This window comes from Drosophila navojoa, chromosome 4, assembly GCF_054131105.1.
Source record: "Drosophila navojoa isolate 15081-1374.11 chromosome 4, UAZ_NAV_1.0, whole genome shotgun sequence".
Classification (NCBI taxonomy): domain Eukaryota; kingdom Metazoa; phylum Arthropoda; class Insecta; order Diptera; family Drosophilidae; genus Drosophila; species Drosophila navojoa.
Window position 1 is genome coordinate 9,561,511 of NC_142892.1, and position 15,990 is coordinate 9,577,500.

Below are 15,990 nucleotides of genomic sequence, written 5' to 3' on the forward strand. Positions count from 1 at the left end.
GCATTTTTATGGTGAAAACATTTAATGGCTTTACATAAGCGCCCCAAGCGCAAAAGGCGCAGACACACACGGGTTTGCATTTGATTGGGGGGGTTGGTGCGGGGGAGGACTTGCTCCGCTTAGTTCAACCCAGCTCAGCTCAGCTCAGTTAAGTTGAGTTTAGCTCTTCATCATCGTCGACGTCGTCGTCGTCGTCGTCATCATTTCCATCAGGCTGAATAGCTTTTCAAATGCCAAATTTATGCAAATTCGGTCGCTGTTGAGAGACAGAGAGAGAGAGAGAGAGAGAGAGAGAGTGTGTGTGAGAGACGCCGCTTCGATGAGGACGGCATTTTGCACATGAATATTTGTGCCCGGAAATTGGCGGAGGAGCAAGGAGTAGGACAAACAGAGCGGCAGCAGCAGAGGCAGTGGCATAGGCATAATGTTCGGCACATATGCGAAATTGTGCCTTTTGCCGAGTTTTTGAATTGCCATTTTCCGTTTGCCCAACGTTTGACGTGGGCAGGTGGCCCGGAGAGAGTGAGAAAGAGATGGGCGCAAATAAAGATACACTGAGCAAAAGGGGAACTGTAGACATAACCAATGGAAGTTAGCAGTAGAGATTTCTGAGGTTAATATGAGAGAAACCACTTGAAGTATTCTCTATAAAAATTCAAGATTTCAATGAAAAGGAAGCTAATGCTCAGATGCTATTTGAATTATCACACACAGTTTCATGCTTAGACTTAATGTCCTTTGGGTGACTCATCAATTCACGCTCTGTTAACTTTCAGATTCAAGTCAGCTATTCCACTGTTTGTTCAGTGTAGCAATTGAGTGGGAGATTGAGAGAGTATGAGACAGAGAGAGAGAGGGAGATAGACTGCGAGTGGTTTATATGGCGATGGGTTGTGTGTGGCATGGCGTGCGGCACCACACGTTGCTTTTTGTATTGCCTTCAATCATCAATCAATTTTTTCAGCACGTGCTCTACGGCACCCACTCGGCTAAGGCAGCCAGCGTTGGCTTTAGCCTTTGCTGTTGCTTTGGCCGCGTGTGTGTGTGTGCCATTGGCTTTGCATACTTTTAGGCTCGCGGAATGCGAAATGCACGTAACGGTTGCCTTGCAGTTTGCCTTGCCAATTTAGGCAAAGTTCTCAACTGGAAGCATAATTCATGTTGCAAGTTGGACGGGCGCGTTTAAATGTGCATCAAGTAAATGCCAAACAAGACGCTGTCCAGGCCTGCCACGTTCACGTGATTTGTAGTCGCTGCACACGTGTGTGCACAGGTAAATGCCCCATGTCCAGCCGTGCAGTGCCGCGCACTTAAAGCTTTAAGCCAGTCGCTCGTTCGCTCTGCCCTCGGTGCACACTTTCGCTTAACTGAGAAAGAGATGTAAGCGGGCAGACAGCGACAGAGTGAGAGTGAGCGAGAGAGATGCAGCAGACCACAAAACGGAATGCAAGGATAATTACGCTCGCTGCCATTGCTGGACTTCTGCAATCGTCGGCAAGGTGTTGACTTGAAATTAAAATTAATTGGGAATTCCGTGCGCATACCAAAACGAGAGTGTCGCCAGCAGGCCTGCCTGACTGTCTGACTGCCCGACTGTCTGACTGCCTGACTGCTTGACCAGTGAATGCATCCGCACAACTCTACTCCAGCTCTACCTCAATCTCCATCTCCTTCCGCTCTGCACGTGCCGACTTTTCTGTGACCTTAATTCTGAACTTTGGCCCTTGCCCAGCCGCAAATCAAGTCCAGATTTTTGGAAAGCGTACATTAACTGCTTTTGGTAATAAGCTTAATTATGCTTCAATTGGTTTACGTGACGTTAGCCACCGGGGCAACAAGTCCCAACGTCGAAATGTCCAAATGTGTAGCAGCCGCTTTCAGTTAAGCTGGTTGACTTAGCGGTCACACAAGAATTACTTATTTAGTGGCAGCCTTTGGTCGATAATTACCAAATTATTTGATGCTAATGGGGCACCAAATATAGATGAATATTTATATATATATGTAGAGGCCTAGTGGGAATATATTCAAATCTATTTATAGATTTCTGAGACTATAATTTGATAGGATATGAATATTCCTAAGAGTCGGGCTATGGATGTAAATGTCTGCTGCTCTCTCTCTCTCTTTCTCTCTCTCTCTCTCTCTCTTTCTGTCACTTCTTCTCTTTTTCTTTTTGACACCTAAAAACCCTTGATCTCTCTTTCGATGTCTCTCTTGCGCTTTTACTCGATCTCTCTCTCTCGATCTGCACAAATCTACAAATATATATATGTATCTACATTTAGCTATCTATTTATCTCTCCAACCCGTTATCACTCTCTATTTCTTATCTCCTGCTCTTTCTGTCTTTCAATCTCTCTATCTGCCTCTCTCTGCTTCATTTCCTCTCTCACCGTCTCTTCAGCTCGTATCTTTGATATTTCAGCTGACGCCAGCTATAATCTCTTTTCCTTTAGACTCTCAGTGCATTCCATTGCAGAGAATTGTGTTAACTTGTGCCAAGCTGTAGGCAGACATTATTTTTCACAGCCTTTTGCAGTCTGCCCGTGTTTCTCTGTCTCTCAGTGTGTGCGCTTGTTGTTTTTTAATGACAATGCAAAAATATTTTGCTTAACGCCTGTCTGCATTGCATTGCATTGCTCATCTCTGTGTGTGTGTGTGTGTGGCTTGACATTCTTTGTGGCACTCATTATTGTTGTTGTAAAATTAAACAATTTAATTATATTCATATGCAAAAAATATGACGCTGCTGGTGGTGCAGCGGCGCGCCCTTGCAGCAAGGTAAACAAATGTCGCCTACGACAACTGCTGCTCGGCCTCGCTGGCAGCGACAATTGCAATTAATTGCATATTTTAAGCGATTCCAGATTAAAACCGCAGACAACGTAAATAACAACAACAACAACAACAACAACAATAATAGCAACAGCATTCAGCAAATGAGCTGCTGTAGTTGGGGCTGAAATTAATTGCTCTTTATATGACAAAAATTAACAATTATGACAATAAAATTTTTTAAATCATATTGCGACAAAAATAATTAAACGCACGATATACCCAATTCAGAATAACAATTGAGCACTGTCCAAGCATTTAATGCCAATATGAAAATAAATAGCAGGCCAAGGATAACGACAACTGAATGGCATCGCATGGGAAAAGTGTTTAACAGCATTGAACCCTGATTGAATGATGCGATTAACCTTGAGGTTATGATATCTTTGTGAGTTCTTATAGCTTATGGGTGTTTATAGTTGAATAGATATGCGAATAACTTTAAGAGTAAGGTTTATATATGGACATACTGAGAGGTTGAGCCACGCGTGTTGTGGAAACAATCAAAAGGAGAGATATTTTGTTTACTTCTTTTGCTTTTAATGGTCTCTGCCTCTGCCTTCGCTGAGCGAGCGATACGATTGGCTTTCGCCCAATGAGACTTCGTAAGCAAATGAGTCACGTAACCAATACAAACAGCATTCACATGCACACACTGTATTCACGAAGGTGTTTAGCGAGCGCTCCCTATAAATACCAAAGCGAGAAGAAAAAGTTTCCAGCCGATCGTGAACGAACTCGATGAAGAACCGACGCATCTGCTTTCTGAGTTTTTTCTCTGAGTGTCAGCAGACATCAGCGACCTCTAATTACAGCTTATGGACAATTTAAAACTAATCTACATACTTTACATCCTATTACAATAGATTCTCACTCACTCTCTTCTCTTTGCCCACGTCTTAAAGATAATTAAGAGAGTTACGTAACTGTCCATATCTCTGCCTTTAAATGCGAATCGTTGCAAGTTCCACAATGCAGCGGCCAACTATTTAACAACATGGCCAGCAGCTAGTGCCACGCCCACATTTCAACACTTGTCGAGTTGGAGAGGGGCCGAGTGTTGTAAGTTGGTTGCTCGAAGTTTTGATTCATTTGCTGCACGTGCATATCTATGTATGTGCATGGGAGGAGGAAAGTCGTGTGATTTGCGGGGCAAGTTTGTCCGTAGCGCCAGTTGCAAGTTCGTCAGTCAAGGCGACGCCTTGTGCGTGCAACAGCAACACACGCGGCTGTTTCATGCCACAGGACTAGCCCTCATCCACGCCTACGCCCCCATCCACAGCTCAGTTGTTTAGCTATGCAACAAACTACACAACATGTGTATGAGTGTGTGTGTGGGTGTGAGTGTGTGGGTGTGCGAGGTCCTTCATGTATGTGCTGTCCTGCCACAGACGCAGCTGCTCCTGTTGCAGCAACTGCTTTTTGCTAGCTGCTTATCACGCATGCTAAACAAGCAGACGACGGCCAAGAGAAAATACCATTTGAATTTTGATAAAATGCAGTTTGACTTTTTGTGGGCGTGCAGGACTCGCTTGTCAGGACTCCAAGCGCTGCCTCCCTCTCTTTCTGTCTCCCTGCTTAGATTGTCTGCCTCGCTTCCATTTTTTCCTCTTTTTTTTTGCAGTGTGTCGCTCGCAGCGTTGTTACATGACATTCATTGATATTTTGTGCAAGCGTAGCGTAAATTCAATTTAATTTTGTGTAAATTGGCTGCAAATGCAATTTACAAGTCTTGCACAGCAGCAGCAACAGCAGTAGCAGCTGCAAGGATGCGTGAACAGGATTTGCACTGCTGTAGCTGCCTTAGCACTTGCACTTGCATTTCAAGTGAACAATTGAAAGGAAAACTCAACACACACACACACACACTTACAAACACTCGCATACACTTGCATACTTGGACATTGTTTGGCTCTAACTTAAACCAGTTAAAGGCATTGACAAATTGGGGAGCGTATGAAAATTGGTGCTTTTGCATAAAACAAATATTTATATTCAATTTATGAATAAAAATTGAATTGAATGAAATAAAGACTACAATTTTTAAGAGATTAAATTGGGTCAGAATATGTTGTCAAGAGAATTTTAGAATTATAGTAATATAAGTACTCTATTATTATTATTATTTTTTTAATATTTCATATTTATATTAACATTTTTATTTATTATTCATTTGTGAAATTTTTTGTATAAATATTTTTTTATTTATTTTATTTTTATTTATTATTTGTTTGTGAAATTTTGTTTATAAATATTTCAAATGAATATAATTTGTTTTTCTGTTTTCTTATTAAATTATAATTTTATACATATACATATTCTTTTGTTATCTGATTCCACTCGTATTTTCTTTTTCGTTTCATATTTCTAACTTAAATTCATATAGCAAAATAATTTTAATTAAATTAAAATTATAATAATTTTCTTCTTCATTTATGTATAGAATTATGTATTTGCATAAATTTCTTATATTTATTTTAGAAATCGATTTTTATGCAACTCAAGTGCAATTATTGCAGAAATATTCACACTGGCAAAAATTTGTAGCATGCGCGTGAATGGATTTTAATTATAAACTGGGGAATGCCATTTCACTGGCGTATGTGTGTGTATGTGTGTGTGTATGTGTGCGTATGTGTGTGTATTTGTATTTAGAAATTGCATTTGACAAAACTGAGGGCGCGTGCGTGCGTGCATATTTAATCAAGTTTTTATTTAAGTTTGCTTAGTCTCGCTCTCCAGTTCGGTTGAGTCATGTGGGCGACAGAGGCGTGGTCAATTGCGGCCAACTTTGTAGACCAACAGCAACAGCAGTTGGGTGCAGAGTGCAGAGTGTAGAGTGCATATGCGTTGGCTGGCATTTAAAACTTTGAACTCTGTTCGCACTCGCATAAATCACGCGCGCCCCGCGCAGTATGCAACATTATTTTTGTTGCAGCGCCATAAATACCAGGGCTCCTTTATGGCAGTAAAAACTGAAACGATTTGAAGTTTTAGGTTTTGTTTTCTCTCTCTCTCCCTCTCTCTCTCTCGCGCTGGTTTGGTTCGCTTTCCGCTTTCTTTTTTTCTCACACGCATTCACCCGCGCTAAGTCGGCTTTGACTAGGTGCCGCAAGTTGGTTTTTGCCGTGTCGTCCCTAAAAGCCCTTTGCCTGCGTTTTATTAACCCCCAATGATCGATTGCGACGGCATTGCGTCGCATCGAGGCCAGCAAAAGTTGCTCGCGATGTCCTCATCGTCGTCGTCGTCGTCGTTGTCGTCGTTGGTATTTGCAAGTTTTTAATAGCCAACCGAGCAACTGAGCTCCCAAAATTTTTAGTCGAAAACTTGTCAAGCGCATACTGAGACTAACTCTTTAAAGATGCTGAGAGAAACTTCTGGACTTGCGGAACTATAAGTATCGAGTCTAGACTAGGCATTGACTAGAATATATATGCATATAGGAATTATAGCTCTCAGCCAGGCACACCGGATCTTAAAGCACTCAGTCTTGCCGCAGAGTTCAATGCTTATTTGTATAATATCTTAGTTGAGATTCTCTTTTGGCGCACAGAGCGATGCAGCTCGAGCAAGTTTGCACAATTTTGTTAATGACGGCAGTCAACAGCCGAAGGCAGTCAGGCAGTCAGGCAGCCAGGCAGCCCGGCTGCTTGCCCCTGTCTGCGTGTCCTGCACGTGCATAAGGGTAGCTGCTTGCTCTAAATTATGCAGAGTTCAATCAACTTACGCTGATTGGAGCGCCACAAAGCGGCGAGTGTCAAGTGGAGCTAACCCAAAGCCACAGAGGCGCGGGCTACACATACATACATGCGAGTGTGTGTCTATGTGTGTGTGTGTGCGTTTGACTGTGTGCGGTTGGGCAATAAATCAAACCTCGACGACGACGAATCATTGCATCTGCCCCATTTTGCAGTTTGCTGCCATGCCCAATCCCAACTTCTTGTGGGCTATTAGAAGTGTTGCTACACGTTTCGCTTGGCTGCATTTGCAGCTTGCATGCGAAATTGATTGAAGTTCGTTTTGTTTTTGTTGTTCCATTTCCATTTGCTTTTCTCTTTTTAAAGGCAGCCTTAAATTCATGAATACGTTAAGATGATAATACATACATTCGGATGTATAGAGTTAGCAATGTATGCCTGTGCCTGGCCAGAGTCTCGATGGGCATCTACATTCTCATCAATATCATATTTATGCTTGGCTGCCAACAAACAATTGAAAACAATACAAAATACTTAGTAATTCTTGGGGTTTTTGCTTTTATTGTTTGCCCTTTTGCCCAGCCTTGGCTCGAGTCCCGAATATTTTATGCCTGCCTCTGCCGCTGCGATACTCGTTCGTACTTTCTGCCCTGCCTTAGCAGCGACTTGGCCTTGTGCCAGAAATTCTTTTGTTTTTTTCTTTTCGTTTATTTTCTTATATTGTTTTGTTATCGCTTTTGCAGGTTTTTGTTTGCATCCCGCTCGATGCCCGATGCCAGATAGAAGTAAGCTGATGGTGGGCGGGGACAGTCAGGCATAGTTTTGGTTTTCGGCCGTTATGCATATTTGGCATTTGTGTGCCGCCTTTTGTTGCCTCGTTTGTATGCCAAAAATGCGGCTCATATGTTGTCAATTGTTGATGATGTGGGAATTAGGTACAAATCGAGCCCAGGTGCTGCAGCAGCAGCAGCACCAGACGCAGCTGCTGCTCGAGGTGAATTGCTTTAAGGCTCTGCCTGTGGCCAAAAATTCAATAAACTCTGCATAATTGCTAAAGTTAGTCTCTGATATAACAATTGTTGTTGCTCCGAAATTGTTTTGCAGTTTTAGTTTATGGTTGAAGTTTTTAGCATTTATTCCATTTGCACATACTAATACAATTTGCTTTCTCTCTTGCAGGTAAGTTTCGCCAAGTCCTTTTCGCATCTCATGGGTAAGTTGAAATGTTTCAATTTCCATTTCTTTCACACGTTTCAGAGCAAACACACACACATAAACACACACATACAGAGAGCGCGCGTAGCTTAGATATTCACATATAAATTTAAATTCTAGCTGAAAGTTTCTCATCTCTTTGTTATCTAAGGCGAGCGCCTTCAGAGTCAATATGCATTGGATATCTCTTGTGTGGAGCGTAATTAATGGCTCTTTGGGTTTGCATGCGCAACTATAAAACTTTTTCTATCTCTCAGCATCTGTGAAGTTTCTGTTTTGAGAAGATTGCATTTTTTGCTGCTGCTGCAGCTCGAGCTGAGTCGAGTCGAGTCGAGTCGAGTTCATTACAATTGACATTTGATTTAAAACGCACTGTGCAAGCAGCTTGACAGAGACACAGAGACAGACTCACACAATAATATCCTGTCTGAGTAGCAGGCAGTTGCAACTGAGCTGCTAAGCCGGGAGGGACATGCGACGGGGCAGAGGGAGCAATAGGAGCAAAGGCTAACCACTGTCCACAAATAAAAAGCTCAGGCCGCAAACATTGCGGTAAACAAAAGACAACTGCAAAGTTCATGGGGACACATGTTTATCAATGTCCCAAACACACACAAACATACACACACACACACACACAAATAAGAAAAAATAAGAAAAATAAAAAAGCAAAAAGGAAAAATTGCCAGCTAAGTAACGGAAAGGCAGCCGGGCTTTACACACGCAGACGTCAGACATTTTCGGGCTTAAAGTCGAAGTCGAAGTCGACTCGCAGACAGTGTGGCAGACGAGCCCATGGTGGGCGGGGAAGGGTGGGCCTAGGGCGGTTGGCCATATATTTAGGCAGGATATTGATTGATTTATTGCATGCAGGAGACCGTAGAGACCGCCTAGGCGTCGTACTCCACACAATGAATGTCACAAATTGGCGGAAAGAGGCTCGTGGCAGGCTGCTCGCCTTTTGTAGGTGTTCCAAACATTTCAGAGTTATTAAATGAAGCGAGCATCGAAATGAGTGAGTGAGTGTATGAGTGTATGTGTGTGTGTGCAGCAGCAGAGGCTATTCAGGAAAATATTTGGGATACTTAAAGTTCTTAAATGCAATTTGAGTTTATTTTTCTGGCCAAAAGCACTTGCTTCGAGCCAGATAAAACTTTGTCTTTTCTGCACCATAAACAACAATAAACTTTATGCTGCCGATGAAATAGTTTATTTTCACTTATACTTTTTATTTTTCGTCTTTTATTTTGTGTTTTGTGTGAAGTCAGCAAATGAAACGAACGGGCGCAGCATTTGGCGACTTCTCACAGCATTTTCGAGCTGAACCCAAGCGAACCGCTGACCGCAAGCCAGGCAAGTGGCAATATGTGAAATAAAATGTTTATCGTGTCATTGCGGCTGCAGCACACACTAATACATGAATACATGGGCAGCTCGCAGCCAACTTGTTGTGTTGCCGGCGTGTCAATAATTTTCAGCAAACTTTCTGTTTGGTTGGCCAGCGGCAGGCGAAGCGAATGAAAGTTTGGAGTCTCGCATTAAACCAAATCAATTGACAATCGTTAACAGGCGCGAAGGAGTCAAAGAGTGCTGGCAGTAGACCTTAAAGACTGGCGCTGGCAACAACAAATGGCCAGGCCATTTGCTCTGACTGCAATTGATTGGCCATGGCCAATTTGGGGCTGGCTACGTAAGTCTGCTCATTTATTTATTTATAAACAAAGCGCAGATGACACACAGAGAGGGAGAGGGAGTGACTGACGGCAGCAGGAGTTGGCGAGACAGTCAGGCGACACACACATGCACACATATACAAGTCTCTTACAAATGCGAGAAGCAAGCTAACCGAATACTAGACTCATCTGTGTACGGCGGCCGCACATGGCAGTGACTAATTAATTTTACACCGTTTATCGTGCGTTTGCTCGCGCGTTCAGCTTAAGCCATACAAATCAATCACCAGCAGAGGTGGCGCTGGAGCTGGAGGGAGCAGGGAAAGGCACATGTTATCCATGCCTTGGCTCGCCTGCTTGGCCAATTAGCAAAGCATACAGACATACACAGACATACACAGACACACACATGCACTTTGCATGGCGCCAGCAGGACCGACCATTTCCACCGACCGGACTCGGCTACATTTGTATATACACATAAACATATACATGTGTGTGCGTGTGTGTGTGTCTGTGTGTGCACTTAAGATAGATGAATGAAGTGGCAAACATGGCGGACAGTTTGGATTTCAGCTACAGTCGCTGCCGTTTTGACCAGTTCGAGGCGTCGACTGTCCGCTGACATTTACAAATCAGCGCCAATTATTTATGGGGCAGCTGGGTCAGCTAAAGCAGCTGAGGCGATCGACGAGTGCAAGCGCGTATTTAATTAAATTTTCGCTTTGCATATGAGCCAAAGTTCAGAGAGAGACAGTGTGAGAGAGAGCGAGAGCACGCACGGGTGTCATCGGCATCAAGTTGGCCACTTAATAAGCCGTAAGAGGCCGTCGGAGACCGTTCGAAACTTGGCGGCCAAGAAATATGCCGTCTCAAAGTTCGGCAGTTAAAAATGAAATGTTGCAAAAAATGCAAATAAAAATTGGTATGATAAACTCGAAAGTTAAGTGCCTGAAAATGCCTGCCACAGACTGTGGTTATGACTGCGCGAGCGGCTGTAAAAGTGGCTCAAAAGTTGCCTCTAGTGGAGCAGGCTCCGGCTCAAGTTGTGTGTACAGTGGAGACTCGATGAGAGTGGAGAGTAGGTAACTTAAGGAATTCTACTCCGCCTGCCGCCAGCCGCCTGCCGCCTGCCGCTCGACAGCCTGTTTAATGGCAGCCCAGGTCCAGACCCAGCCGACAGTCACTCAGCATAAATAGTAGAAGGCAAATGGCAGAGCTGACGCTTTGCCATAGATGAGGGCCACCCACCGCAAAGCGTTTAAAATGTGTCTGTGGCTGTTAAAAACGAGAGAAAAAAAGAGGAGAGCAAACGGCAAGAAAATTACGAAGAGCGGCAGGAAAAAATGCAATAGCAATAGCAAGTGATACGGCAAAGAGTGTGCGAGTGTGCAAGTGTGTGTGTGTGTCGAGGCGCTAGCGTGAGTGAGTGCAAATAAAATAGAAAACCAAGGCAATTTTTCAGCTTCATTAAGTAACCGCAAAGTTTGTTTTATGTGCGGTCAGCTACAAGCCAAGCCAAGCCAAGTCGAGCCAAGTCGAGCCAAGTGGAGCCACGGCAAGCCGGCTAAAGGCAACTGTGGAAGCTAAATTGTAGCCGATAAACATATGAGCTTCAAGAGTTGAAGAAAAAACTCTCTTCCTCTCGCCATAAAGTCGAGCATATTAAGTAGACGTTAGTAAATTAGTAAAACACAAATTATTAGACATGTATTCAAATGAGAGAGAGAGAGAGAGAGAGAGAGAGAGAGAGAGAGAGAGAGAGAGAGAGAGAGAGAGAGAGAGAGAGAGAGAGAGAGAGAGAGAGAGAGAGAGAGAGAGAGATAGAGAGAGTCTTCAATACAAGCTGCCATTGCCTCTCTTTGTTCCATTCTTCTATTTATGTCTAATATTGCATATTGGCTCTTCCATTATAATATCTTAATTATGTTTGCCATAAATGGACTGTGAGCTGCTGTTCGGGCACTTGGGCAGAGGAGTACTTAGTATGCTTTGCTCTAAATTATGTACCGAATCATTGCTAAAGGCACTGCCAAACAGACTCTACTAATAAACCTATAAAGCACACTCACACACACACACACACAGAGATTCAGATTTGGCAGGCGAAGCTGTGCCAAAACTGTTTGCCATGGACATTGACAAATATCCAAAGCGTCAGGCCCCTCTGGCCCCGTCTCCAAGCAGCAGATTGGCTGTATTTTGTGTTAAATCAGCAACAATTGTTGCCCAAGCCCAAAATTGAGAAGCTGCAGCTATCACTTTGGGGTTTCCACATTGCAATTGAAGTTGCAGTTGGAGTTGGCTTTGCTTACTTGGGGCTTGGCTTTGCCAGCAGCTTTGGCCAGCAGCCAGGCCGAGAGGAAATTAAAATTTATACAGCATGGAGAAAGCAGCTGCTGCCGCTGTGACTGCTGGAAGCAGGCTCACTGAGGCATTCGGCTATTTAGCATGTTTCTTAGCCAGCTCGGAATCTTCGTTGCCAAAGCGGAAAGCGTGGCTGCCATTAAGCTGCCAATCGACCATTTGTCAGCTTCGATTGCGGCCATAGAAATCGCCTGGCAAAAAACACGAGAAGGGAAAATGAAATGAGTAAAAGAAAAGGAGAGGAGAAAGAAAAAAGGTTTCTGCTGCTGCTGTTGCCAAGTTGTTGCCAATGCATTTGGCTTTGAATTGGGTTAAGTGATTTGGCGTTCAATCAATGCGCCACGCCTCACATGGGCGTGCATAATTATGGACTGTGCCGGGGCTCTATTTGTTTATGCTTGGCATATTACGCATACGCCATGTGGCCGGCCGCCCGAATCGCGCATTGCTAATAAACAGTTGTGGGCCTCGCTGCCATTATGCCATTCATTATCTTTTGGGGCGATCGCCGAATGGATTTCAGCACTGGGAATTGTTCTGATAGCGGCCTTTCACCATGCTCAGCGCGTGGCATGCCCGTCTGCGTCTGCCATTTAAATCAATTATGCGTTTTTGGCCTAAAACATGCAATTAAGAGCGCTGCAGCATGCATAGCCAATGAGCCAGCGAAATGTTTGGCTGGAAATTTAATCAACTGGACAAATGATTTGGGGGCTTTGAAGAATTTTCAAATCTGAATGGTTCGTGACTCTTTGCATAAATCGAAATCGTCGTACTGAAAACGTTGTTTAATTTGTTGTGCATTTCCGGCTAAAAACAATATATATATATATATCAACAAGCTCTATTCATTCTTATTCTCTCTGAGGGCCTTCCACTCAGCGACGCGGGCTTGCAGTGTAATCAAGCGCTCATTCAATTCGGCAGTCATATTGGCGATTTCCTCCGATCTGGTTGGTTTCTTTGGCATTACGTACGCCGGCTTAATGAAGTTCAGCTTTTTTCTGGGTGTCGGCCGTTCGATTTTGATCGGACGCGGCGTCAGTGACGGCAGCTTGTTCCTCTGAGGTACTTTGAGCATGCTTGCAGCCGTATAAAACAATATAGTCCAAAATAAAAAAAAATTGTTCACAACTATCGCTGATGTAACGGAATTTGATTCAGGCTTAGATTTTACATGAACGGGCTACTCAATGAAATGTACGTGAGTGACGTATTACCCGAACAATTTACACAGAGTATACGTAAATATGTTAATTGAAGTGAGGCCTGCTCGACTAATACGATTGCGACAAATTGTCAGCTCTTACGTTGCCTATTATCTGTCATTTACCAGAGCTCCGCCTCCTGCTGGTCATTTCATTAGCCCGGCAAGGCCTGTGCTGCCCTGCATTTGCATTGCCCTTTGGCCCTTTGGCTCAAGGACTTTGGCCTTTGTAATTCGCTCATGTGCAATGCTTTAAATACCACAAATGGAATTTTTAATTGTCTGCTAAGCAAACCGACTCACACACAGCTCAGTTTTATACGTGACCGGCTCTGTCGACATATTTATAATTTCTTTAATGTGACGCAGGCAGAGGTAGAGCCAGAAAAGAGCAGCAACCGACCGACCGAGCCTCTGTAGTCTCTGTAGTCTCAGTCGGCCCAGTGACAACCCGTTACAAAAGCTTTCACTGCTTAGCGCACTTGAGTTACTTTATTATGTAAGCGCCAGATCCCAGGACAGCTCTCTATCTCCCTCTCTCTATCTCTCGCCCGCTCTCTCCTGCTCTCGACTCAACCCACTTGGCATAAAAAGGTGAACTTCAGTGTCATTTGTTTGCAGCCGCCGTCGTTCGAGTTGTCGGTTTGCAACTGAACTCTGCCTCTTGCTGCCTCTCGTGCTCTCAGCTCCTGTGGGGACAACTTAAGTTATCTTTATGCTTCAAAAGGCCTACGCCGAGTCGGACGACGGACGACTGACGACTGTCTGGCATACAGTCAGACAAGCTGTTGAGCACAGGCGCAGCCATGGTTGGAATTGCTCTGCTGTGCTGTGGGCTGCCTACGCCTGGTCCTGCTGCCTCGGCGTCAGCTCGTGCCCAGCCCTTCCTCTGGCCCGTCCCGCTGGGGTCGGCAGTCTCCCGCTTTTTCATATTTCAATCGAAATGCGCAGCAGCACAATTAAAAATCAAGCCAAGTGATGCGTGCCAGTGCCAGGGCAAGTGTTTGCCGAGTGTTTGTTGTTTAAAATGAAGCGCCATAAATGGACAAGTTGTTGGGCCTCTACCGAGTGTGCCTTGAGGCAGCACATGGCCCAGTCAACAGTCAACACTGAACAGAGAACAGTCCATAGTCCGTAGTCCACACTGTGTGTCCTGCTCTGTTGTGCTCTTGTCTCTTGTCGCCTGAGGGCAGACTTTTGTTGGTTTTTATGTGTCCCACTCGTTACTGTTCTTTAAGCATTTGCTTAGCTGGGCAATATTTTTGGCTTTTGTCATCAGTGTGTTTTGTTTGCCCGGCCACGCCTATGGTTTTATGATTTCTCTGCATCTCCTTCTTTATTTTCCTTTTTTTGCTGTTGGGAAGTGCATAATTTATTATTCACAGAGCTGTTGATTTGCACAATGGGAAGAAATAATATAAAGAGCGGACAATTAGCAGAAATATGCCAGGGGATATGTACATAAATAATGCACAGCAATGTGTGATAATTTAATTACATATTTAAAAACGAAAAGGTGGACGAAGGCAGATTGAAAATGTATTTGGATCAAGAATTTTTAGAAAATTAAGAAATTAGGTTTTAGTTTAAAGTTGTTGGGCAAATCCCATTGTAGCTTTGTCAAATTTTCATTGGATTTTGGCCAGAGACTAAATTAAATATGCCTATGCCCGTTCTGGGCCATCTCCTTCGCATCTAGCCTGACAGTTACAGAGCCTTGTCATTGGCACCCAACGTGGCGTATGCTCAACATGCCAGTAAATGAAAATGAATGAATGCGAATGCGAATGTGAATGCGACATGTTTTTACTACTCTCCATGCCTTCTGCTCGAAACTATGCTCAGCGAGAGCGGAGAGGGAACAAAAAATAACACAATCGAATTTTTGCCAGATGAATTTTGTAGATGCCAACTCTTTTTGCAGTGTCCACTCTGCCGTCCTCCCGTTCCTTCTACTTGGGCGAAATCAGTGAGGCGTGCTTTTGACATTTAACAAGCTATGCGGCCAGTTGGCCAGAGCCGGAGCGATGCTTGTGCAAATGCTTTTAATTAAAAAATATTTGCAGCCAAACTTTGCATAATTTCGACTCAATAGTTTTTAGGCAGGCAGGCAGAGTGAGTGAGTGAGAGGGAGAGAGAGAGGGAGAGATGGTGCAGTGGAAGTGAGATGGGCAGCTTAGTAGCCAGGCACTTAGGCACAGAGCACTGAGCGCAGAGCGCAGCGGCTGGACACGATGTGCGATAGTAGATGAGTGCGACGACATGTGACAACTCATCAGGCCGGGAACCGTTGGGAACTGGAACTGGATTTGCTTTGCGCCAGCTGCGTGTCTCTGTGTGAATTAGTGTCCAGCCGGACGGAGTGTCCTTCCTGTGCAGGTGTCGCTGCTATTGTCATATTTTCCACTGTCCAAAGCCGTTCGTCCGTAGGCGTGTGCCTCTGTGTCTATGTGTGTGTGTGCTAATGGCTTTGGAAAATCAAAAGCGAGATTAGTCAATGGTGCCGCAATTGAGTGGCAGGACAGCAGAGACCAGAGCAGACCGAAGCTGGACAACAGCGGGCCCAAAAGCCCGAACACAGACAGCCCAGCTGCAATTGTGCGCATTGTTGTTGATGTTGTGTTCGTGTTTCTGTTGTTGTTGTTGTTGTTGTAAGACTGATTTTAAATTTGATGAAAATTCCAGCAACATGGCGTATGCGTAATATAATTTGGCAGCAGGCAAAAATCCGAGTTTAAGCTCGGCCAACAAAAATAAAACTAGAAAAGAAATAAAAACTAACAACTGCTGCACAATTGCAGCACAGCGTATGGGCGAGTGGGCGTGGCTGAGTGGCTGAGTGGGATGGGAGCACACACATATTTTTGATGCTGAAAAATATTTGCAAATAAATTGCCAAAGCCGAGAGCCATAGGGAGAGACAGCGAGTGAGAGAGAGAGAGAGAGATAGGGAGATAGAGTTGGAACAGATCTAGAAGCCAGCACCGAAAAA

At 44.1% G+C, this 15,990-nt stretch overlaps 2 protein-coding genes across 3 annotated transcripts in view; one reads left to right on the plus strand and one right to left on the minus strand.

Annotated features, from left to right (window-relative positions):
* The window catches only part of LOC149091385 (uncharacterized), a 218,933-nt gene that overhangs the window by 60,906 nt on the left and 142,037 nt on the right, over positions 1–15,990 (plus strand). The window lies entirely within an intron of this gene.
* LOC108651443 (uncharacterized) lies at positions 12,567–13,052 on the minus strand. Its single transcript, XM_018101160.3, has one exon. It carries the CDS (start codon positions 12,870–12,872, stop codon positions 12,636–12,638), a length of 237 nt encoding a protein of 78 aa, XP_017956649.1. The 5' UTR covers positions 12,873–13,052; the 3' UTR covers positions 12,567–12,635.